This window comes from Phoxinus phoxinus (genome assembly GCF_949152265.1).
Source record: "Phoxinus phoxinus genome assembly, chromosome: 3".
NCBI lineage: Eukaryota > Metazoa > Chordata > Actinopteri > Cypriniformes > Leuciscidae > Phoxinus > Phoxinus phoxinus.
In genome coordinates, this window is record NC_136878.1 from 44,621,537 (window position 1) to 44,649,184 (window position 27,648).

Consider the following 27,648-nt stretch of genomic DNA (forward strand, 5'->3'; position numbering starts at 1 on the left):
ATAACAAACATGTTGAAACATTAAGGTACGTATTTACACGGAAACATAAACCAAATAATACTACACTAACAAAAACTTACCGTGGTAAAACCACTTATTTTATTTTATTGACATGTATCATATTCATACATTTAAGTAGCCTACGTGAAGACATACACGAAGTGTGATCAGTGTGATCTATGAAGTAAGTAAATATCATATTATGAATATTATCTTGCCACTCTAAAAATGCTGGGTTGTTTCACGCCATGTTTTGGGTCAAATGGACAAAAACCAACGGTTGGGTTCGTCCATATTTGACCCAAACATGGGTTAATGCAGTTTTTATGTGTATAACTCACTTACACAACTCTTATTCTTAGCAATGAAGACTTAAAATATAATTAACCATTATTGTTGTGGTTTTATACACACGTACTGTAATACAGTGATAGGCTACAATGTTTTGGACACGCACTATGGTACCGTAATCTTGTTTTTTGAAGGACATTTGAGTATCATGTAGCCTAAACAACATGTACAAACTTACACAACTCTTAGTGATAACAATAAAGAGTTAAAAACATCATTAACCATTAGGCCTATAGCCTACTTGTTAAGGTTTTACACACATAATAATAAACGAAGACTAATGTTTTAACAAAATGTGCAAATTGCCATGTTTATGACATGTACCTTAGGAGTATCATATAAACAACATGGTATATGATTATGAAATCCATGTTACCTCACGATGTTGTGCAACCTATGGTGAAAACAAGCATCATTAAAATATATAGCCATTATAATGGACTAATGGGCTACTGCAATAACACACAAGAACCAGAAAGACCATGAAAAACATATATTGCATATAGGCCTTCTATAAATAGGCCTAATTTATCTCATAGTACCATATCTTATTTGATGTACCTTGGAGTATCATGTAAATGTCATTATATCAATATGAACTCCATGTGAGCACAGTCTTGCGCAACTTACTGTGAAAACAATGAACACTTAAAAACATAATGTTGGCTTCAGAGGAAACCAAAATACAATTACAAGAGATAAAATGGATGCCCTGGAGATTTGTCATGCTTTATCGGCTGTTCTGATGTGATTTGAAGAAAGGTAAATTGTATGTCTGCTTCTCACTTGACCATTGCCTCTTTTGTCAATATGGCCATGGGGTGTTGTCGATTTCTACCAATTATGTCTCAGCGCTGAGAAAGGACACGTAACTGATGCAAAGATACTTGATATTGATCTGAACTGAAGCCATCTCTGAACATCATATAAATGAGCCTCATAACCACCATGTCATGTCATCATATCTGTACTTTTGTACCTTGAATGAATAGTTCATTCAAAAACTCAAATTTCCCCAAACAGTCTGGGCTTGTCAGTAAGATTTTTTTAAATATAGAAATACATATTTGTATTTAGAAAGTGAGTGACAGTAATTATTTCTATTTCAAATAAATGCTGTTCTTTTGAACTTTCTATTCATCAAAAAATCCTGAAAAACAAATGTTTCGTGGTTTTTCAACATTGATAATAATCAGAAATGTTTCTTGAGCATCATCATATTAGAATGATTTCTGAAGGATCATGTGACACTGAAGACTGGAGTAATGATGCTGAAAATTCAGCTTTGATCACAGGAATAAATTACATTCAACAATATATTCACATAGAAAATAGTCATTTTAAATTGTTATATTTCACAATATTACTTTTTTTTACTGTAAACTGTATTTTACTGTAAATGCAGCCTTGGTGAGCAGAAGAGTCACAGTAACACTTTATTTCGATGGCCCACTTTAGACATACTAACTTTGCAAAAAATATATACTAAATGTACAAAAAATTTGACGACAAATTTGACGTACAGACGACAATGTTGTCCACGAAAACGATTAAAAGTACTGCATTCTGCTGCCCGGCCAGAAGATGGCGATGTCACTTCGTAAAGAACCACTTGTGCGACACGACTGTCGCTACGCCTCCCACCATTTGTACTTTGATGGGCGTTCCTTAAGTTAACCGTTATGGCCGTGGTTTTGAGCCAGCGGCGAATGTTGAACAAAGGACCCGCGAGAGACTTCCCTCCGTCTCCATGTGCTCTACTAGGATAGTCGCTTCGCGTTCAACGGATTAATTTGCATAAAGATGGGCATCGGCCAGCTTTTTTGACGCGCAGCATTTTTCCAAATGCCACGGCGCCTTCCCGGAATGCTAGGAATAAAGTGTCGCACGGACAAGTGGATCTGCACCACCGTGTCAATCGTGGGTCCTTTGTTCAACATTCGCCGCTGGCTCAAACCACGCCCATAGCGGTAAACTCGAGAAACGCCCATCAAAGTACAAATGTGGGGAGGCGTCGCGACACCACGCAACAGTCGTGTCGCACAAGTGGATCCGCACTTGTGCGACTAATTCACTAATTCACGTTTTTGTAGTTTACACTGAGACTTGCACTTTGAAACTCATTTTCAAAAGTTTGCGCTTACAGCCCCCAAAACGCTGTTGTCGTGTAAATGAACGGCCAAAACTTTAAAAAGTTTCCAGTTTTAGTTGAAAATGGTGTCACGTAAACAGGCCCCTAAGTACTCTGCTTAATATCTGCATGTATGTAATATAGCCTAACACTTAATAATAATAATTCGTTACATTTATATAGCGCTTTATCTGAGACCTCAAAGCGCTTCACATAGAAGGGGGGAATCTCCTCAACCACCACCACTTAATTTTGATGCTCCTCAACAGACAATCTTCTGACTATAAGTAACTTTAATTACAACTACATGTCAACTTATTCTACTAACTAACCCAAACAGCTACAGTCTAATAATACTCGGAGATTGAGTTGACATAGTTGCAAATAATGTAACCCTAACCTAACAGTCTACTAATACTCTAATTATTAGAGAGTTAGGTGATGTAGTTGCAAAGTTACTTATAGTTATTAGAATATCTAAAGTCTTCGTTTGAAAAAATTAAAATTTTGAACGGTTGAACTAACCGTAAGCAAGTTTGGCTACAGCGCTTAAGGTCATGACACTTCCTCACCTGACACTTGATCGATACCAAAGTGCAATGTCATTAATTGTTACATAATTCAACAATATATTACTGTTTAGTGGGTCAAAATACAGGTTATTAGCCTGACATAATCAGATCAAACATGGAAGCAATTAAAGCCTGCAGAATTTCATTCAAAACTACAATGATGAACTCTAGGCTTACACTTCTTGCACTTTAAATGTATTATTATTATAGTAGTAGTATTTATCATTGCAGAAATGAGAAAGAGGATTCCAGTAGGCTTTACTCTTTACGTGAAAGATAATTTTTTGATTTTGAAAGATTCTGTGATTTGCGAATAGACTGATTGTCATATATTGCCTTTTTATATATGACAGCGTGCCAATTATCTCTGTATCATCTATACATTATCATCTATATTCATACATTCTCCCTCCGCAATCCACCAATTCTTATCATGTTTTTAATTTTCTGATTCTGATGAACCAGACAGACACAAAACTGATATTTTATCTTGAAAATCAGCTGTTGTCATATTAGAGCAGCAATTCTGATTCAGATGCGATCTTAAATTGACAGTGACTCAGGATTTTTATTCAATATGACGCATAAAAAGAAAGATTTACGCGTGTCCTTGACGCGGTCAGGATGAGACAGCAGTTTACAGGCACAAATCTCCCGCACAATGGCACAGCTAAACACCACTCCTCTCAATCCGGACAAGTGTTGCATCAGAAATGGGCCATGCTGGCAAGCAAACACTGATATAACCACACACACACACACACACACGCTTGTACTGTATATACGAACGCTTCCGTGATTACCGTTCTCATGATCAGGCTGTTTTTCTTATCAATCTCCCTGTGAAATAGCATTACATAACACCAGGGGAAGTTTTCTTTAGTTATGTTAAACCCTGTTGTTCAGCACTGATGATTGACAGTTTGAATTCACTCAATGACAAGTCCTGCCTTGTGTCTTTAATAATGCGGTTTCATTCACGACGTGTTTGTACCATCTTTACTATTGTTATGCATCAGACAGTTGCAGTCCTAAACAAATAACATTCTGGACAAAATCTTATTGCATAACATGTGATTCGGGGCACATAAAACCTTTTATTGTTGCTGCAGTAATCTGTGTGATGTGCATGTGATGGTGCTGTTCGGTCATTTTTGACTGAAAATTTTACAATTATTATTTTATTTTTTTGAATTTTTTCCTTTATAATGCCGGTATGAAATTTGGTAAAGGTTTTGGCACTTGCTGTGTGAACACACACACACACACACACACACACACACACACACACACACAAAAGGTTTAATGGTTAAATGGCCCTAAAAATAGTCACAATTGTATTAGATTTATGGCTTTGATTTTCTCACAGTTTTAGAGTAAAAAGTGTTTTGGGGGGAAAATATTTTTCATATAAAAATTAAAAAGTATTTTTGTGCATTTTTCATAACTATAATTGTACAATTTTATCCCTCTGGTGCTGTTCGGACATTTTTGACTGAAAATTTTAAATTCTTTTTTTATTTATTTTTTTATTTGGTAAAGGTTTTGGCACCTGCTGTGTGAACACACACACACACACACACACACACACACAAGTAAGAAGTGTTTTGGAAAAAATATATATTTCATATAAAAATTAAAATATTTTTTTCTGCATTTTTCATAACAATAAATGTACAATAACATTTTTTACATATAAGTTTTATATAATACATTTTATATATTTATTATAAGTTCACTTTTTAATACTTTTTTTTCACTTCAGAAATAATCTTCCACGTTTTGTCTTTAATAAGAGACCAAACTGTGTCTGTGCTCCAAAGAATTAAAAAATTCAAAACAGTTTAAAGTGGAAAATTTTATTTTCACTGAAAAAAAAGTGAATAAATTAATTATAAGTACTGCATAAATATAATTTAATACTATAAAATGTCCTACAAATACAAAATATTGAATAAAAAATTATATTATCGAACTAAAATTTAGTGCAAATTAGTTATTTTGACCTACACGCGAACAGTACCAGAGGGTTGAAGAGTGGGAAAGATATTAAACTATGTGTAACGTTTCTGGGCTGTAGCGCACGACGAAGGATATGCTCGAAAATAAGGTATTTAATAGTAAACTTGGGAGTAATGTTCACACCAGCAATAACCGACAAGGGATAGAACAGGACAGGGAGTATAAGTACACAGCGTGAACTAAAAACACAGGTGGAGGAAGATTAACTAATCAGAGATTAACAAGGTGCAGACAAGACAGAACATAATTATGACACTATGCACAATTGTTTGTCATTTGGCCATACATATATATATATAAAATTAATATATATGAGTTCACAGTAGTGGCCAAAAGTGATGTCCAGTGGGGATATTTGTTATTATTGACCCTACAAGTTTGAATAAATCATCAAAATCTTCAACAATGTATTTTTTATACAATTTTAATAAAGGGTGAAGATGTAAAATTTCCTGAGCTGGACGTCACTTTTAGCCACTACTGTGTGTATATATATTCAATACAATTCACGTTTATTTCTATAGCGCTTATATATATTCATGTATGAAAAAAACTGTTTAAAAACAACTCATTTATATGGTATTTACATGTTAACCATTCAGATATTCGACCATGACGTGATACATCTTATTCCATTCTTTAAAAAAAAAAAGTATTTATATATCATAGGCCTTTATGACTTCTCTTCTCATTTCAGCCAGAGCATGATGTTGACACTAAGGGCCCTATTTTAACGATCTGAAACGCAAGTGTCAAAGCGCAAGTAACTTTGTGGGCGGATCCCGGCGCTGTTGCTATTTTCCCGGCGGGATAAACGACTCTTAAGCCCGACGCAAATCTAAAATGTGTTGGTCTGAAGTAGCTTCATTATTCATAGGTGTGGTTTGGGCGTAACGTGAAATAAACCAATCAGAGCGTCCTCTCACATTCCCTTTAAGAGCCGGCGCGCTTGTTCCACGGCGGATCGCTATTATAACGGCGGGTTTGCCGGCGCACGCCAGGAGCGGTTCACAGCCGAGGAGACCGACGTTCTCGTCAGGGCCGTAAAACACAGAGAAGTGACATTGGGGATGATGGGAGAAACCACACAAATTAGCTTCGGTTAAACAGGCGTATAATTTGGGTAAATGTGTAGCCTAATCTAGATTTTTTTCACATCTTCACGGCACAACAATGATTTCCCTCGTGTGTTAACATTTTTCCTTGTAATAATGTATGATTTGCAAAAATGAAAACTGCTGCGTCTGTTTATAATTATTAGAGAATCAAAGTGGATGCGCGTTAACACGCTACATAATGGCCAAGCACGCGCCCTTAAAATACCACATCACTAACACGCCACGCGCCGCTGTCTTTAGACTGGGTTTTTCCTGGTCAGTGGCGCAATTGCTTTCTAAAACTGGAAAATAGCACCAGGGGAGTTTTGCGCCGGAACACGCCTCCTCTTTGCGCTGAACCGCCCCCGCGAGCGCAAGTTCATTCCCTAATTTACCGACGTGCGTCTGTGGAGGGAAAAGTCCGCTGTGCGCGGGTGCAAAATAGGAATGATACATGCGTCAGTGTTCAAAGTCAATTGCGCTGGGTGCAAGATAGGGCCCTAAAACCGCTCGATCTGAGGATTAAATAGTTTTGTCACATGTGTTGTGTTGCAGAGGTGCGTGACTGAAAGGTCACAGGTTTGAATTCCTGAAGAAAGCCTCTTATCCTCAGGCGGACTGTAGTTAGTGAACTGTGAGGAGTTTTGGGGGAAAAAACTTCTGCTACGTACAGTTCCTGAATTCTGTTGAGTTTCAGTCTGTTGAGTCTCACTGTCGGCCTTTCTAAGAACTGGCTTTTCTTCAGAAGAAAAATAATATCTTTGGTAACACCTCTATATAGTTATGCAAGCTTCTTTCTACTTGAATGTGGAAAGACTAGAATTTCAAGGCAATCAAATCAGAATACAGTGGCATATCTCTGATCTAGTTTGTGTAATTGACCGTTCGCAAAGACCCGCCCCCCTTAGTTACTGTCGCTATGTACAAGCTACGCCGCTCACACACACCATGTTCTCACGTTGGATTGTTGGAATGTTGTTTTAACCGCGGAAAGGCGTCAGTACACCGTTTTTCAAGTTCAAATCCTCACATGTTAATCTACTAACTCTCCTGACTGCTTTGTCGGACAAAATGGCGGATGGCGAAGTATGATTGGTCAGATCACATGTCAATCAAACTCCCTGCCTAAGCCTAAGTCCCGCCCCTCCGCTTCCGGCTCATGGGACCTTATTTCGGAAAAAATATGTATGGTAGTCAATGGCGAGAGACAACTTATCTTTTTATTCCGTCTGAACTGTGCCCTGAATTACACATATGATGTTTGTCAATTTAAAAGATAATTATGAAAGTCAAGAAAGTCGCAGTTTGTCATAAAACAGAAGAGTAACGTTTAGTTTTATGTGGAAATCGCTCAATGAACTACATCTCTCGTCTCGCACTATACGTCACCGTTGCTCGTGTGTGTGCAGTCTGGTACAACACACTCAGACATGACGGCGTAACGTTACGATTATAACGTAAGACTATAGAAAACATGACAGACGTTAGCTCCAGTAAAGTTAGCTTCAGTAACGTTAACTTCAGTAACGTTAGCTTTAGTAAAGTTAGCTTCAGTAAAGTTAGCTTGAGTAACGTTAGCTTCAGTAAAGTTAGCTTCAGTAAAGTTAGCTTCAGTAAAGTTAGCTTCAGTAAAGTTAGCTTCAGTAAAGTTAGGAAAGTTAGCTTCAGTAAAGTTAGCTTCAGTAAAGTTAGCTTCAGTAAAGTTAGGAAAGTTAGCTTCAGTAAAGTTAGCTTCAGTAAAGTTAGGAAAGTTAGCTTCAGTAAAGTTAGCTTCAGTAAAGTTATCTTCAGTAAAGTTATCTTCAGTAAAGTTATCTTCAGTAAAGTTAGCTTCAGTAAAGTTGTCTTCAGTAAAGTTGTCTTCAGTAAAGTTAGCTTCAGTAAAGTTAGCTTCAGTAAAGTTAGCTTCAGTAAAGTTAGCTCCAGTAAAGTTAGCTTCAGTAACGTTAACTTCAGTAAAGTTATCTTCAGTAAAGTTAGCTTCAGTAAAGTTAGCTTCAGTAAAGTTAGCTTCAGTAAAGTTAGCTTCAGTAAAGTTAGCTTCAGTAAAGTTAGCTTCAGGAAAGTTAGCTTCAGGAAAGTTAGCTTCAGTAAAGTTAGCTTCAGTAAAGTTAGCTTCAGTAAAGTTAGCTTCATTCATTGAGAGAAAAGGTGTGACGTCACATGTGCGTCTTTTCGGTTTGTAGTCTTTGTAATTAAGTTTTTTCACAGTCTTATACCTCAACAGTTTTACATCAAAATGCGACTTTCTTGACTTTAAAATGTATATTTTAAATTGACAAACATCATATGTGTAATTCAGGACACAATTCAAACGAGATCAAAATATTTGTTGTCTCTCGCCATTGACTACCATACAATATTTTTCCGAAATAAGGTCCCATGGTGGTCCAGCGGAAGGGGAGGGACTTAGTATTGCTAAACATATTTGAAGTTAATTGAAAATTTCTCCCATGTAAGATAACACTTACATTTTTGGTTTATTTTAGAGCACAAGTCAGGAGGTTTGGAACAACATGAGGTTGGGTAAATACTTCAAATAACATTTAATAACATTTCATATCATTTAACATTTCATAATTTTCAACCTTTGGGTGAATTTCACCACTTCAAGGCTGATGCAACATGTACCGATTTGGAATAACAATTAAAAATGCTTTTTTCTTTATAAAAACGTTATTTCTGAATGTTCTCTGAACTTTTTAAAACGTCCGTTTTTTAAATGTTTTTTATTTTTAAATAATTTTTTTTTATCTTGGTCATGCAAACATTAAGGGAATATTGAGGTAATATTCCATTTCATCATTTTGCTAAATTTGAATGTTCTCTGAAAATGTTAAACAAACGTACAAATTATACATTTCAGAAAAACGTTCCTTGAACAATATATGAATATTATATTTGTGCTAACATTTTGAGGAGGTTATTAAAGACCAGGGCCTCATTTATAAAGCGTGTGTGCACAGATTTGAACTGATTTGAATCTGCGCCAACGTTCATATTTATAAAAAAAAGTCTTAAAAGAGTGCTTCACGTCAGAGTCTAAGCAGACATACACACTTTTCCTTGTGGCAGAGAGTCAAAGTACAGCAGGCATTAGGAAATATAAGCCATTCTTGACACTCACAAGTAGCCTAAAGCATTTAGTTAATGACACTAATTAGGGGGCGTTTCTGAAACCATTCAGCTGACCATTCAAGATCATTTGCGATTTATAGATTTCATGTCTAGGAGAGAGGCGTATAACTTTTGAACGTTAGTGTTGGTTACAGATTTCCTTAATGAAATAGTAATAAAATGTTTCACTTTTAAAAGGATTTATTTTCATTTTGACAGCAATGTTTGACAGTGGTCTAAGGCGAGACACCATTACACAACAACAACCAAGAACAACGGTTCACAAGCCTATAAGTCGATACATTCCTCTCAATACAAGTCCAAAAAAAGTGTTTATTGATAGTCAATGTGAATATAAAGCAAACAGCAATGAGTAAGTGGCATTTGCTTCGATGAACAATAAAAATGCAGACCTGTAAAACAAAGTTATAAATGCATATTCTCAATATAATCATAAATCACCTTCTTTATAATGATTTAAACAAGCTGACCAGCAGAATCGGCAATGGATAAGAAAATAAATATAATCTTAAATAAAGTTTCTTCTCTGTTTTGGCACTGATTGTCATCTGGTCTACATACTGTATATATATATATATATATACCCACATCTCATCTAATAATCATAATCATGAGCTCATTTCATCCAATAACATTTCCTACACATGCTAATATGACATCTTGCAAGCTAAAAAAAAAAAAAAAAAGGAAATTCTCATAAGGAACTAGAAGTTAAAACACAGCATCTAAGTATCAAACACTGGCACTTGCAAAACTTTTATTTGGCTTTGAAAGGAAAATAAATTTTCCAATACTGCATCTAGCTTTCAAATATTGTAGGGCTAATTGAGTATAAAAATATGAGTATTAACAAACCAAAAAAATTTTTGTAATAAAATGTGAGTTGCGCTTGCCCCGCTTACTGCCACGATGATGAAGTGTTGTGGTTGCTCTGTGATATAGACCTTAGTCAGGTTAGACGGCATATTGAATTGAACACGGATAAAATAAAATAAACGAGGCTGAGGGATAAACATGCAGTCTTCTTTACTATGTCATTTTCACGGAAAGACGTTTCATCAGCTTCATTGTTAAAGGGGTGGTATAATGCCCTTTTCACAAGATGTAAAATAAATCTCTGATGTCCCCAGAGTGTGTGTGTGAAGTTTTAGCTCAAAATACCCCACAGATATTTTTATATAGCATGTTAAAGTTGTCACGTTTTGTGTCTGTGCCTTTAAATGCAAATGAGCTGCTGCTCCCGGCACAGGGGGCGGAGCTACAAGAGCTTGTGTCCTTTTACGTCACACACACATGCACTGAAAATATAAAAAACTTTTAGACTTTTATGTTCAAACAGGAGTCAGACAATGATGGAGAGACTCAAGAAGAAGTGACAACATGTAGACAACATTTCTGAATGGTTAGTTGATGAATTTATGTAGCTTATGTGTAGTTATCTTCTAGTCATTAATTAGCATATAGCTTGATAATCTATAAATCGTGTTCCGGGGGCGGGGTTTATGTAAATTTTACGATTAGTGATGTCACTAATCCGGGAGGAATGTCGTGTAGTTCCTACCAGCCATTTGTTGTAGTCCTTAAAAAGCGATTTCTTTAAAAGCAAATATCTCCCTTTGCTTTGAACTTCATAACGTTGCAGATGTTGTTTATGCTCAAACAGCAACATTACACACTAACTAAAGCTAGAAAAGTGAAATCATAATCAACCACCCCTTTAACAACAGTTAAAAATTCCTGTCAAAAATGAAATATGGCACTACCCTGATTACGGTCAATACCCGTGATAGAGAGCTTGATGTGAAATTCAATAAGTCTGACTCTGATAATTTAAAAAAGTAATAGCATATCTCTGCTCAACCATGATTGGAGGAATCATTTGGACGAGTTCTGCACAAAAGTCTAACAATTAAGTTCGAAAACTTAAACCTAAATATGAGCGATTAATAATAGTCATCATTGCCTTAGCAATAAACATGACAGAAAAACAGATTTAAACACATTACAAATCTCAAGAATGCAGTTTTGACAAAATGCCAGGTCTTGTTAGAAACTATTAACTTATAGTGTTTCTAGTAAAAACGTGTCTTGTTCCAGAATGCCTGATTGTTTTGATTCCCAAAGATATTCCAAACTACAAAGATTTATTTAAAAAGGTGTATAATGTAAAAGAACGGCCATTTTCATCGTCTACCATTTTCTATTCCATCTAGAAGTGGCTCTTCCTCTGCAATATTAAAAGGTGGTGGACAGCACGACACTGTGAATATCCATGCAGAAACACATACACCGACACGCTTATACTCTCACTCAGCTAACCATGTAAACAGTGAGACAGCACGCCACGTGTCCTAAGGCTAAGTAGTCATGGTACAAAATTTCACGATCTACTAATAGATTACGATATCGGAGCACGTAAGTAGAGCCCTGTAGACGACGTCAAAACCTGGAGGTCTCAATGGAGACAAGAAGACAAGATGATGAGGAAAGGGAAATATAGAGAAAGGCAAGATTTTTACCATGTCGGATAAATCCTAGAGAGCCCTAGACGACAAATATGCTAGGATTCCTACCACAAGTACAGTCATGATACAATACTTGACACAAATCAGACTACAGATCAGATAGAAACCACGCAATTATCGTTTAAAGTCAACATGAAATCAAAAACTGATGCTTTCTTAATGCTAAACGCTTCTGGTCGTTGCACCGACGAAGCAATTGAAAGTCAAACAAAGTTGGGCAAAATTTAACTTCTACTATCATCTAATAGCACAGCGATTTGAGCAGTTTAATCAAAGTTGGCATGAACGCACCTTAAAGTCACCATGAAGTTAAAATTGTTGGAATACTGCAGAATTTATTTAAAAATATATTTTTCCATGCATTTTTTTTTCAAATTCATGTACCCTGGAGAATCTTTAATACCTCTTGCATGTCTTCTCTGATGACGAGGGCCTGTCACTCACATGAGATCCACCAATAGCATCCAATCAAATCCCCACGGACAAAATCAAGCCCCGCCCTCTTTTTTCTCTTTTTTTTCGAGAAGTTGTTTTACTCTGATATGTATAGGGAACAATAACTATTTTTTTCATAGTTTGGCTGGTCCTGCGACTTATAGTCAGGTGCGACTTATATATCAAAATTAATTAAAACTGACTGAGATGAACCAAGAGAGAACATTACCGTCCACAGCTGAGAGAGGGCGCTCTAGTTAGCGGAGTTGTTCATAAGCGACACCGAGAAAGAACTCAATGGATTCAGTGTTGAGGAGTGAGATCGGGAGATTGGTGAACTTGCTTACCGGTAACTTGTTGGACTCGCTGGCTAATGTTAATTTAGCCTATTCAGCCTCCCATGTATATGTTCTGTGTGCTATTGTGCAGCTGAATAACTGTTAATGTGCTACGTTAACACACCGGACACCTTCAGCTGTTGTTCTGTGTGCTATTGTGGAGTTGAATAACTTGCCTTTCCAGATTAAATGTCTGTTCTTGGTCTTGGATTTTGTGAAATAAATTTCTAAATAAATGCGACTTATAGTCCAGTGCGACTTATACATGTTTTTTTTTTCCTCTTCGTGACGCATTTTTTGACTGATGCGACTTATACTCCGGAGCGACTTATAGTCCAGAAAATACGATACTTCTTTTCCTTTGTTTTTCTATGTAAACATGCACTAGACGGATGCGCTCACCTCTTTTGCATTAACTTGCAAATGACACATCATTCTAAAAACACAGCGCTGAAGTTAAACGTTTTTAAAAACATGTCTCTAGACCTTGCAGTTTTTTTTTTCATTCCTCTGCCCCTCGTCTTATGCAAAAACGCAGCCCTTATAGTGGTAATTTAATCTTAAATAAATTACTCTTTCTTTTTGCCACTTCCACTTGGTTCCTAACACCCACTTTTCACAATCCAATCACTTCCTGACTGATAAAATCAGGTCCTGCCCTGCATTTCTGTCATTGACTATCCTGTTGAAAACCATTATGCAAATTTGGTTTGTGAACGACATTTCATGTTGACTTTAAACTGGCAGGTCAAAGAGCTGGACATCAAATCTTTTTAAATTATTTTCGAGAACATTAACCACAGGAACATGACGGCACAGCAGTCACAACTGCAATAGATTTCATCATTGTCCTATAATATCATAAAATGCTAACAGTTGGTTAAACCGGTAATTGACATGGATAATATACAAACTGTACTTTACCAAGTGCTGTCAAGCCTTTATATGCATCTGCCTTTCAAGGACCTGAGGAGAGTGTGGTAAATGCATGCAATTGCAGAGCATGTGTATTGTTATTAAACACAATTTACCTTTCCCTGTTAAAATAAGGTGATGACAACAGCATTTCACCTTTAGCAGGGCATTCCCAATGTCCTCTATGGCAGAAAGTCAAAGTCACGATTTCTGCTCCAAAACCTATTGAGCTGCCTCGCTCTCTACTATCTACTATCCTATCTGAAATGCAGCTTTATTAGTGACTCTGTTAATGCACTATTTGCAATGAGAAACTTGACTAAAGGGCCGTTCATACCAAGAACGATAACTATATTTTCGTCCACACCAACGAACGAGAACGGTCTGTTTACTCTAAGCTCGCGCGCTGCGGTTTCAAAGCGTGTACATCATTAAAGCTGCACTGTGTAGTATTTTCTCCCATCTAGTGGTGAAATCGTATATGACTACCAACTGAATATTATTTTCTAGCCCCTCCCATTCCAAGGACGTTTTAACTCCTACGGTGGCTGTATTATATCAAATCTGCCGGCAGTCGTGAGAAATCTGCCCCTCGCATTCATCACGGCACCACTGAGTGTAAAAACGCGAAAGGCGAAGCTTGAATTTTCAGGTATGTCCCTCTTTGGCTAATGTATTTTCAAGATGGAGGCGCAACATGGCTTCCGTCATTCGAGCGACTCACCCGTATGTATTATAAATGGCAGATTCTACGCTTACGAGAATACTTGATTAATTGGTAGAAGTAATTATACATTAATGAGCACATATCATTTCGAAAGAACAAAGTGATTTTTGCTAAGAATCAACTTAAAAAATTACACAGTGTAGCTTTAAACATGTTTTTGCTGTTTTTGTTGCATTTACGCGGCTTTAACCAACAGATGTCCTCAGCATGCTATTGTTTTGAGTGAAGCTAGTATAATCGATCTAATAATCTAACAGTGAATTTAGCTGACGTAGTCAAGATAGTGGAATAAAAACGACACCTAGAAGCAAGACAATGTTGTGGAAACGAGCGCTGGACACCTGAGGTAATACTTCTCACCATTTATTCAGAGGGTATGAACGATTGTTTTCCATATCCCTTGCCTTTTTTTTAAAGGGCCTAGACTTGTCAAACAGTGAAGGATTTTTTTCTGGACCTCAGCAATTAAGCCATTTTAAATGCACGTGCCCTTAAATTAGAATGGATTCTGATTGGCTGTCAGTGTTTTATCGTTCAACAGCTGGAAAAAAAATTGTTACAAAAGTGATCCCAATTACCAATTGTTTCATAGTTTGGCTGGTCCCTTGACTTATAGTCAGGTGCGACTTATATATCAAAATTAATTCATACTGACTGAGATGAACCAAGAGAAAACATTACCGTCTACAGCCGCGAGAGGGCGCTCTAGTTAGCGGAGTTGTGCAGAAGCGACACCGAGGAAGAACTCAATGGATTCAGTGTTGAGGAATGAGATCGGGAGCTTGGTGAACTTGCTTACCGGTAACTTGTTGGACTCGCTGGCTAATGTTAATTTAGCCTATTCAGCCTCCCAGGTATATGTTCTGTGTGCTATTGTGCAGCTGAATAACTGTTAATGTGTTACGCTAACATGCCGGACACCTTCAGCCTGTTGTTCTGTGTGCTATTGTGGAGCTGAATAACTTGCCTTTCCAGATTAAATGTCTGTTCTTGGTCTTGGATTTTGTGAAATAAATTTCTAAATAAATGCGACTTATAGTCCAGTGCGACTTATATATGTTTTTTTTTACTCTTCGTGACACATTTTTTGACTGATGCGACTTATAGTCTGGAAAATACGGTATATTGTTTCTCTATATCGTCATAGCTGTGGTGTGAACGCTGCTATTCTTTAATATTGAGAACAATTTTTAGAACTTTATCTTTATCGTTATCGTCCTTGGTGTGAACGGGCCTTAATGCTTAGCCAACAACTAATTCCAAGAGTTATTCCAAGTTATTACGAATTGCAAATGTGCCGAAGTAGCACACACAAATGTTGTCTTAAATACTCAATTAGATTGAGCTATTTATCTCCGCTGATTTCAGAATGTAATAAAATATTTGAGTTTATCAGTTTTTCTCACAGTGCATTCTGGGAATACCCTATCCTTTGCCAAAACAAGGGCTGCATTTAAGTCCACTTTTTATGTCCTTCCCTCGCCAACTTCTCTTTATCTCGTTCCCTCGGGTGTACGGCATTGCTTGCAGTGCCTACTACTGGCGAAACCCTTGCAATGGGTTTAAATGAAACACCCTAAGCCCTTGGAATCTGCTATGGAGCCCGCCATGCGAGTTGCTATTGTGACGTCACAGTCGTGTTGCATTCTGGTCTATGGATCTGCCTGAAGTGTTAATATGAGTAGACTCGGTCAAAATTAAGGGGTCGAGGGCCTGTCCAAATAAACTTCCCTCGAACACTTGACGAAGTTGAAAGCACTTTAAAATGGCGGAAGTTTGCGAGTGTATGTCTAAAAGTGGAGTTAAACACAGCCAAGTTATTTCAAGAAACATCTGGGAGTCTAAAGGGTGTCTATGACGCCTAGATAGGCAGCTCACTAGAGTTTGAAACAGAGTACTGGAAATCATACAGAGGATCTGCTCTAATAAATCCAAGAATTTTTTTCCATTGTGCATTAAAACCCTGGTTAATTCTGGAAAATCCTCCATATGGATCAGTTAAAACCATTAATATTGTGCAAGTATATCTACACTCTGAAAAATAAAGGTTCTTTAGTGGCATTGAAGAACCAATAACATCAATGGATCCTTTCAATTACACCAAAGGTTCTTTCAATTGATTTAAAAAAAAAAAACTAGAAGTTTTTCTGGGGAACCCAAAATGGTACTTCTATGGCAAACCCGATTTTGGAACCTTTATTTGTAAGAGTGTTTGATTATTTCTTAGAGTTTCAGGTTTTGTCTTGTGCAGTTGGAGAGACAGAAAGAGGAGGAGGAGAAGAATATGAATAGTATGACTGCACAGAACAGAAGAAGAGAAAACAGTTTAGTCTGCCCTCTTGTATTTGCTGGAGGGAGCCACACACTAAACGCTCACTGCTGCCCTGCAACATATTACACAACATCTCCAAACAAGTAAATCTACAACGACATTACAGCAGAAACCTGCAACCCCAGCCTTAAGCTGATATAATCCTCCAGAGAAGGTGATGTGCTTAGCTAAGGTTCCTCTGGCTTGGTTGCATCTTTTCCTGAGTTAGAGCTATCATCCGCAGCGACAGGGTCACCCGAGGACTCGACTGTGCCACCGGCCAGCCCGCTCGAGCTGGCGTCTTTGGAGTGCGTGTGCTTCGGGGTCACCGTCTGCTCTTCGGTGAGTCTGGAGCTCCTGCTGCGGCGCTGTTGCTCTTCAGTCTCGGGACCGGAGTCACAGGAGTCGCCCTTCTTTACCTCGTCATCAGACGTGAAGTCGGAGCTGTCAGACGGGCTGAGACCAGCGGAGGCGGAGGCTGGCAGTTGAATCTATTAAAGGAGGAGAAACATACTGACTGGAAAGCAGTCTTTATCTTCTTAAAGACCCCCTGTGGTGAAAATCCAATTATTGTTTATATGTGTATGTGGTGTTTTTAATCTGCTTTAAGACAAACCATGTGTAAATTCATAAGTTGACAGCATTGCTGAGTATTTTCTGCTTAAAACGGCAGTGAACCAAAGACACTCTCAAAAACACGGTTTAAAAATCGCTGGTGTTTCTGACGTCACAAACTACCTTGTAACCAATCAGATCAGCAGCTGTTAACCCAGAGAAGAAAGTCCGTTTTGATTTAACGTAAAGGCAACAGAGACGTCGTTAAGAAGGAAAAGACATGGCTCAATTGTCACAAGTTATGATAGAACAGAAGAGACTTTAACCCAGAAGTTGACGACAATTCATTCAAGGGATGTTAACCGATGACCGTTTGATTCCAATATCTTTTTGTGCGAAGTGAACAAATCCCTCACACTCAATTTTTTATAACTCGCCTGTTTGTAGGCTACTTAATAAACCAATAGAAACAATTTGGCGCGAAGTCACAGCGTTTGGGTTCGCGCGCTCACAAGGTTTGCGAAAAGTAAAGGCTACAGGCTAACACACTCGAGGTTAGAGCCAGCGCAGACGACAGGGTGAAGCGTGCAAAGAAAAGTAGTGTGTGGGACCATTTCACCAAAAAGAATGACAGATGTAAGTTGCAACTTGTGTGATACAGCGCTTACAGTAGTAGCACATCATCTATGATGCATCACCTGAAAACGCGACACTCGCAAGCCTCTTCGGAGCTGTCATTTTCTTAAATGAGCCGCGGCAATGTTTCAAATGAGCTTCTAACGCTAGACAAACGCCTTTATTTTCAACGCAATCACCTTGTACCCAAACCATTTCGAAACTAAGGAGCTATTTGTCCTCCGATTACATACAAGCTCCTCGGCACTGCGTTTGCGGGACTCATGTTTCGCGCTGTAGGGGATTTTTAAAAAGTGACTTGAGTGGAAGGGCGGCGCCAGGGTGTGTGTGTGTGTGTGTGTGTGTGAGCGGGAGGCAGAGCGGCGGAGAGATGCGACAGAGTTGTGAAATTGCAGGCGCGGCTCGAAAATGGCTGTTATTTCAAATAGCGTAGCATATTTTAAACGAATCAGTTAACCGGTTTCAACCGGCTAATGAGGCTCGGTGCCTCATTTTTTAGTTTTCGCCATCCCTAATTCATTCATAACTAAAACAGCTTGTTCCACACGTCATACATCATTACGCCATTGCACATGCGCAGTACTTTCCAGTTTTGGTTTTCAATCCAATTAAGTATTTACATGTCCTCCTGAAGGGATTAGAAAAGGTTTAAATCACCCCTTACAATACGATCAAAATTATAATCGGATTCATTCTGATTGACGCGGTTACATGTGACTTTTTTTTACTCTGGATATCGGATTATAGGGTCCATGTGAAGCTACTGATTCAAGTACCTGAGAAGTGTTTTATGCCGCATAGGAAGTACATGCTGGAATTAAAAGTAAAAGAGATGATCTACCTGGAATGGCTCTGTGACGCCCACAATGGAGCTCATATTGTTGCTGTAGTAACCCAGTATGAAGTCGCCAGAATCCTTTGGCAATTCTTCCTCGGTAAAAGTCACCTGGGGATTGCAAATCAAAACCTGATTAAAATTCACAAGCTTCAATGTGTAGCTTTATGAACACAAGTGAACGCTTCTTCATGCAACTAAATGCATGTGATTTGTCCTTACCTCGTGCTCCTGTCTCAGGAAGTCAGACTCCTCCTGCTTGGCCCAAGTGTAAGCCACATAGTCTTTATGGTGCTTAAACCCAACCTGTGAAATTACATATTTGTAAAGTATGTTCAATCAATTTTATAGCTGCATATGAACTTAACTCAAGTGACAACAAATATATGATTTTAACCATTGTACTCCTCCATCAATCGATGCCCAGAACTGATGAAATGATTGAAATAACCTTGTAAAGCCCAATCCAGTCCCAGGAGCTTCGAGGAAAGTTGGGCACCAGCTTGAATGTGGCCACTGCATCTGATATCTCTCTCCATTCATCCTCCACAATGAGTTCTACTAGAGGCATGTCCACCTTATATGGGAACTGAGAGGACGTCACATGTTAAACACATTGCACAAACAAACAATGAAAGTTGCATTGATGAATTTCGCGTATCTTCCCCGAAGTGATAAAATTCTGTCTAAAAATGTTTAAGGCCAGACAAGTAGTTTGTTAAAACTTGGTTTGTAGGGAATTACAAACCTGCGCACATATATTCAAATGCGCATAACTATAGAATTAATTCTTAATGCGCACGTGAGCGCCATCAGCGTTTCTCACAGGTTCACGTTTAAAGTCTGTGTAGAGAGAACGGTGTCGTCTTAGCGGCCTCTAATTTAATAACTAATGATCGTTGCGACGGAAGTGAATCAATCAAAACTAACTTTAGCTGGAAAATATCTTTATTCAATACCCGCTATGAAGACAAAACAATCTCTGTTACCTTAAATTATCCGTTTATCTCTGTAAAGCAGCTTTGAAACAATCTACATAGTTAAAAGCGCTATATAAATGAAGATGACTTGACTTGACTTGATGTCTTAGGAATTTCCACCTTTCAATTAAAAGAGCCAATCATCATACGAACCCTTTTCACAGACTGTTTTATGAAGTGGGGGGGTGGACATGTTCAAATGTTTGAATGTTTGCTTGAAAGTTTAAAAAACATTATTTTTTAAAACATTTTTGATATTGTTGCAGCTCCTCTCTTCCCAGTCTGTCAGTAACGCTCAGTTTACTTCCTGTCTCCATGAACCCCCTCCATCTGAAAAGCACACTGTGCTCTGATTGGTCGGCTGGATCAGTGTGTTGTGATTGGTCGAGCGCTTCAAGTGTGTTTGGGAAATGTCCCGACCCTTTCCATAACCGCCAGTTTAACACACGACTAACTGACTAAACCAGGCCCCGCACATTTATTCTGCGTATGAATTATTTAAATGAGGCATATTGTGACGTGTTCGTTCCCGGAACTCAAGACTACAATGGAGGCGTTTCAGGAGTTCAGAAACACTGACACTGATAAAGAGATTATCTCCTGCTGTACCTTGGCATTAAAGCTAATAATGCTGCTGTATGGGTGTTATTAATACAACAGCTGAGGGAGTGACGGCAAATTTGATCTTTCTCTCTTCTGATCACCAAAATCAATTTCTTATTTTAGCAAAAGTCATTGAAACGTGATTATTTTTTGTGATTGAAACAAAAATGATTGCAGTTGTTTCCCATTCACCGCTATAGAAATTTACCCATCTACGATGACTTCTGCTTTTGAGAACCCGGGAAATGTGAAAAGGGTCCATTGGCATTGGTCTTTTTTGCTCTAGTCTAGAACATGCACATTAGCTGAACCAACATGAAAACATAAGTTGTAAGCCTGATTTGAGCTAAAGAAGTGTAACATCAGGAAGTGTTCGTGCGCTGACCTGCAGAGTGAAGATCGAGGAGACAGGCTTGTGGTCGCTGACGGTGTACTCCATGTGACTGCGGTAGAAATGCTGCGACACACGGGTCCCGCTGGTCAGCCCCGTCATGGAGCCGCGCTTCGACACGCTGTTGCTGACCGCAGCCGTCGGCCTCAAACGCCACAGAATACGGTCAGTCCAAGCTGGCTTACGCTTCTTACCACTGAGAAAGATCAAGAGTCACTTAAACATCTGTGCAATAAGAATATGTGACCCTGGATCCCAAACCCAGTCTGGAGTCGCACGGGTATATCTGTGGCAATAGCCAACTATACATTGTATGGGTCAAAATTATAGATTTTTCTTTTATGACAAAAATCATTAGGATATTAAGTAAAGATCATGTTCCATGAAGATATTTTGTACATTTCCTACCGTAAATATATAAAACATGTATTTTTGTGAGTGAATGCAGCACAATCGTGAACATAAATGCACAACTTTAAAGGAGATTTTCTCAATGTTTCGATTTTTTTGCATCCTCAGATTCCAGATTTTCAATAGTTGTATCTCGACCAAATATTGTCCTATCCTAACAAACATACATCAACGGAAAGCTTATTTATTCAGCTTTCGGGTGATATATAAATCTCAATGTAAAAAAAATACCCATGTGACTGGTTTTGTGGTCCAGGGTCACATTGCTGGAAGTGAATAGCTACAGATTGACAGGAATGGGAAAATTAATCATTTTGAAGGAAAACAGTTTGATATACTATCAGACACAGTTTTAGACTTCACAACCCAGTCCAAAAAAAAAAACTTCACGTGTTGTTCTGACAGCAAACCTGCATCTTGTTCCTCAGTACTGACTCATTTCATATGAGAAGAGATTAGCCAATCAGCCCATCAGCTTTTTGAATTGTTGCCATCTGGAAAACGCTTCAGATCGATCAAAACACGCACAACCAGACTCATGAACAGTTTTTATCCCAATGCCATCAGGATAATGAACCATGAACTGAAACTACATCCTCAAATTATTACCACAAGACATTCTGACATGCTAGACAATTAAGTGAAATAACACTAAGCACCTTATTTTATAATGGGCAATTTGCATTATGAATCTAACTACTCTTTGCTGTATATGTTGGAAAGTATAAAAATGTCATTGTATGTAGTACAATGAGAATGGTCCCACTTTATATTAAGTGGCTTTAAGTACTATGTACTTGCATCGAAAAATAAGTACAATGTACTTATTTGTACATGTTTTATTGTAAAACACTTTTGCTGCTATTGCGGTGTGATACGGGTAAGGTTAGGGACAGGTGTGCTGGTATGGCTAAGTTTAAGGGTGGGTTAAGGTATAAGGGAAGGGTCAGTAGTAGGGATGTCCAGATCCGATCACATGATCGGAAATCGGGCCCGATCACGTGGTTTCAGACTCGATCGGAATCGGACGTTACCTCCCGATCAGGACTCGGATATATGTAATGTATATATATTCTCATTATTTTTTAACACATCTATAGTTATGCGGTGGCACAGAGTTAGACCCTTTTGACTCCACACAGAAACAGCAACGCGTGCGGCATGACATCACTTTGTTGACATCACCAAAAGTGAAGAATTAATGTTATTTATTACTTGATTGTTTAAGCTACCTCACAGAAGTGCTCAGTTTGTTAACAGAGTGGTTGAATGTTAAAATAAGGTGAATTAAATCAAAAATAAGGAACATCCTGGATCTGTTTTTTCGCTCTTCTTTATTCTTTTTTTATGTACGTATTATAGGCCTAGAAGTATCGGATCGGGACTCGGTATCGGTAGATACTCAAAATCAAATGACTCGGACTCGAGGGCAAAAAAACCTGATCGGGACATCCCTAGTCAGTAGTGTAATTACAAATGTAATTACATAAATTAATTACCGCTTTAATTACATGCAGGTATTTTAAAAATATAAGTACAATGTAAAAACATGTATGTACACAATAAGTCCATTGTATCAAATTATTAATCTCAATGTAAGTAAATAGTACTTAAAGCCACTTAATATAAAGTGGGACCAATTTATTTTTCAAATTTATTTCTATTCATTTATTTATTTAATCAGGGACAATACACATTAATAAAACTATATAATAATATAACAAAAATATGAATAATACATAATAATATGTAAAATGCAACACTGGCTAATTTTCATCCGTAGTCCCTTTGTTTAGTCTAATTTGTTAAGTCAAATTAATTCTCAATACACATTGTTTAAAAGCAAATTATGATATTAATGTTTATAATATATTATTCATGCCTTATAGTCACATTTAGCAGATTAGAGCTGGGCAATAATATAGTTACAATTTACAATGATACTAGAAATCAGGCTGTGTGTGTGTGTGTGTGTGAGAAAAGACCCCTTTATATGACCATTTAAGTCTGTTTAGAAGCAAAAGAAGTATTTATGGACGTGAATGTATTAAATCTTCTCCATTTTACCTGGTATCATATGTGTCTGTTCCCACATCAAACTTGTACGTCGGAGGGAATTTGATCGGGCCCTCGTGGAAGCCTTCGAGCACAGACTCGCTGCCTTTAGCCATGTTCAGCTGCCAGATGGAGATCGAGACGACAATAACACCAGCACAGGGAAGAACGGAGCACAGCAGAGATTACACACAATTATGAATATTGCATTGTGTTTTTTCAATGCTAGTTGCTCCTTCTTCAATGCCATTTAATATTTTCGTAATATTTGCATCATGTCATGTGTAAAAAAATCGTGATTTTTGACTTTTAGAGGGAGGTTATTCATGGCATGCACGTCTCACCTGGTCTTTCTCCCACAGTATGGACAGTTTGTTATTGTCAATCGCTGATTTCACAACTTGCATCTCAAGGTCCTCGATTCGGAAGTTCAGGTCTCCAAACCAGAAAACCAAACTGCAAACATTTTTGATTGTGCAAAAGTTCATTTATTTCAGTAATTCGACTTAAAAGGTGAAACTATTATGTTATATAGACTCATTACATGCAAAGTGAGATATTTCAAGCCTTAATTTGTTATAATTTTGATGAATATGGCTTACAGCTTTTTAGAAAATTAGAATACTGTGAAAAGGTTTTCATAAGCTGTAAGCTATAATCATCAAAATTGTAACAAATAAAGACTTGAAATATGAACTTTGCATGTAATGAGTCTATATAATATATTAGTTTCACCTTTTAAGTTGAGTAATATAAATTTCAGGATCATACTGTCGTCATAAATCAAGAACAAATTTAATTTCACCATTGATGGTGTCACTAAATGTAGCGGGTTATATAATCATAACAAACACTATAACCCGATCTCATGAGAAAAAACTTTATTTTTATGGTCCACTTTAGACTATAAGTAACTTTGCAACTACATGTGAACTTCTAGTAACCCGAACCCTAATAGTCTACTAATACTCTAATGAGAGTTAATGACATGTAGTTGCAAATGAATGAGAGTTACACTGTAAAAAGTGACAACTTGGATATTTGAGTTGACTAAACTTAAAATGTTAAGGTAGCACAAACACTTTTTTGAGTTAAAACAACAAAAAAATGTATAGTGTAGTTGACATGTAGTAGCAAAGTTATTTATTGTTAGTGAAATGTAAAGTGGACTGTACAATAAAGTATTAACCAAAAACATAACGCATAATATACATTGTCTATTTCATATAAATCCGTACAATTTGATTTGTATAAAAATAACAATTTGTAGAAAAATATGTAATTCAAACCCTCAGTTGAGCGTGAGAAGACCGTACAATAACATACAAATTAAGGTACAAATTAATATGAATTGGCAACTATCAGTTACAAATTGTCATGAGATCCCAATGTTTTGTCATTGATGTTGAATTCAAACTCTATGGTATTTAGTAGTACATTCATCTGTCACTTGGTAGAAGCTAGACAAATGATGCATATGCCATCATGGACAGGTTGCATGACATGAAAAGCATGAGCAGAATTAGTCAAATAGAAAATGTAAATTTGTATTGTTTTTGTAAGATAAAAAAAACTGTGTTGGGTCACAACTTTATGTCCAAAATAAAATCTGAGACTTGAAGACTAAACAACACTTCCCTCGGGGAAACTAAAGTACAACAGCGCCATCTGCTGGTGAGATACATCATTATAAATTATACTACATGTACAAAGAATTATGTCTCAGTTCACCTACTGTGTATGTGTGTATGTGTGTGTGTGTGTGTGTGTGTCCGTGCGTGCGTGCGTGCGTGTGTGTGTGTGTGTGTGTGTGTGTGTGTGTGTGTGTGTGTGTGTGTGTGTGCCTCTACTTAAAAAAGCTAAATCTGGACACTACTATTTTAACTAACTACCAACCGATACCAAAGCTTCCTTTTATTTCTAAAATCTTAGAAAAAATTGTTTTTGCACAATTGCAATCCTATTTAGATGCAAATGGTATTTTTGAAATTTATCAATCTGGTTTTAAAGCTTTTCCTAGTACCGAGACTGCACTTTTAAGAGTTTTTAACGATCTTTTATTAACTACAGACCGTGAAGACTCAGTTACTCTTGTGCTTTTAGACCTTACTGCTGCTTTCGACACAATTGATCACGCCATTCTTATCTCTCGCCTAGAGCACTGTATAGGCATCCGAGATACTGCCCTGCAGTGGTTCAGATCGTATATATCTGACCGATTTTTTTCTGTAAATCTTGGTGACTCTACATCATCTATCGCCCCCTTCTCTGTGGAGTCCCTCAAGGCTCAGTTCTTGGACCACTACTGTTCTCCTTGTACCTTCTCCCTCTTGGAAATATTTTTAAAAGACATGGTATTTCCTACCATTTTTATGTGGATGACTCGTAAGAGAAGAGATGCAAACAGTTCTCTGACTCCGTTACTTGAATGTCTCAAGGATATTAAAACCTGGATGTCTTTTTTAAAAAAATATTTAAACGAAGAAAAAAACTGAGATCATTGTGTTTGGACCCAGCCGGGTCTGTGACTTCACTCCCGTAAACCTCGGGTCCCTGCAGCAATATGTAAAGCCAGTAGTTACTAATTTAGGCATTAAAATTGACAGTGAATTTAAGCTTGACAAGCAGATAAACATGGTGGTTAAATCCAGTTTTTATCAATTGAGGCTTTTAGCCAAAATTAAACCTGTTTTATCTTTTAATATTTTTGAGCAAGTGATTCATGCTTTTATTTCGAGCCGTTTGGACTACTGTAATGCACTTTACATTGGCGTGAACCAAACTTTCACGCTTACAGTTAGTCCAAAATGCAGCTGCTCGCCTGTTAACAGGAACCCGGACACATTAACACATTACTCCTATTTTGGCCTCGCTCCACTGGCTCCCTGTATATTTTAGAATACATTTTAAGATTTTAATGTTTATTTTTAAGACACTAAATGGGTTGGCACCTCAGTACATTTACACCCCGTCAAGGTCGCTGAGGTCTGGTGATCAGTTGCGGCTGAATGTGCCCATGACCAGGCTAAAGACCGGAGGCAACCGCTCTTTTTCAGCAGTTGCTCCCGAATTGTGGAATGATTTACCGCCGCACATTAAAGCTGCGCCCCCCCTCCCAGGGCCGGCCCTGGGCATAGGCGGAAAAGGCAAATGCTAGGGGCGCCACTCATCCATAGGGGCGCCAGAATGAGTGAACGAGTGAATTTTTTTTTTTATATATATATATATATATATATATATATATATATATATAATACTATTTTAAAACCATTAATTCGAAATACTACCAAATAAAGCAAAAAAAGTCCGGCTCATCAATCTTACCCCGCCCATTGAGTGCTTGAAGTGCGTCAGAAACAGAGCGCGCGCGCGATCAGTTGTTGGTAGCCTAGCGTATGACGCAGCATCCAATGTAGACAGCACTGCTTTTGTTAATAACACACAGCTCGCAGCAACGGGCCTGGCAGCTCGCGCCAGTTCTAGACACGGTGAAAGTTTCCTGATTGTGACGGATGGCCGAATTTACATGACACATTATAAATGAGCATAGTCTGCGATAGATCCAGTGCCAAAAAGAAGAGAAGAGGATAAAAGGGGATAAAGACAGAGGTAAAGTGATAGTGAATGAACAATTTATTGCATAGGAGTAAGATACTATAATTTCATTGCAGTTATTTTTACCATATAACTTAATGTTAGCAGTTGTTCTGAGTTCTCCAGAGTCCCAGACTGTGTGATTTAGTAACAATCATGTCAGTTTTAAGACGCATTTTTTTATTATCACTTTTTTTATTAATGTTTTACTCTACAGTTGTGCAGTTTTTTTGGGGGGGGATACAGTACAGGCCAATACTAATTTTTAAATAGTTTTTGAAAGTAGTTTCTTCTGCTCATCAAGCCTGCATTTATTTGATAAAAAATACAGAAAAAAAAATAATAAATATTGTGATATATTATTACAATTTAAAATAATTGGTTTTCAATTTATTATTTATTATTTCATTTATTTCTGTGATGCAAAGCTGAATTTTCAGCATCATTACTCCAGTCTATCACATGATCCTTTAGAAATCATTCTAATATTCTGATTTATTATGAGTGTTGGAAACAGTTTTGCTGCCTAATATATTTGATGAATAAAATGTTAAAAAGAACTGCATTTATTAAAAATAAACAAAACATATTTTCTAATTATATAAATTATCTTTACGATCACTTTTTATCAATTTAACACATCCTTGCTGAATAAAAGTATTGATTTGCATCACAGAAATAAATGATAATTTAAAGTATAATAAATTGAATACCAATTATTTTAAATTGTAATAATATATCACTATATTATTATTTTTTTCTGTACTTTTGGTCAAATAAATGCAGGCTTGATGAGCAGAAGAAATTTCTTTCAAAAACATTAAAAATAGTAATGTTTCCAAACTTTTGGCCTGTAGCCTACTGTATATGGCATTTTTAAAATGTATTTGCCAAAATTAGTAATGATAATTATTTACAGGTTTATTCAAAATAGCAAAGTTCACATTAAATCTGTATTGTAAAACGTGCTATAAAAGATAATGGGGACTTGACTTGAATGCTATAATGCTCTTGGTATTTGTGTTT

General features: G+C 37.3%; 1 protein-coding gene across 1 annotated transcript in view; it reads right to left on the reverse strand.

Annotated features, from left to right (window-relative positions):
- Positions 1-12,887: 12,887 nt before the first annotated feature.
- The window catches only part of inpp5jb (inositol polyphosphate-5-phosphatase Jb), a 41,866-nt gene continuing 27,105 nt past the window's right edge, over positions 12,888-27,648 (reverse strand). Inside the window, exons 7-13 of the mRNA XM_079606000.1 lie at positions 23,373-23,484; positions 23,041-23,150; positions 20,557-20,758; positions 19,040-19,177; positions 18,811-18,894; positions 18,595-18,699; positions 12,888-17,053 (exon numbers count right to left, since the gene is read on the reverse strand). Of these exons, the coding sequence (XP_079462126.1) occupies positions 16,751-17,053; positions 18,595-18,699; positions 18,811-18,894; positions 19,040-19,177; positions 20,557-20,758; positions 23,041-23,150; positions 23,373-23,484 (1,054 nt within the window). The 3' untranslated portion in view covers positions 12,888-16,750. The remainder of the gene's footprint in view (positions 17,054-18,594; positions 18,700-18,810; positions 18,895-19,039; positions 19,178-20,556; positions 20,759-23,040; positions 23,151-23,372; positions 23,485-27,648) is intronic.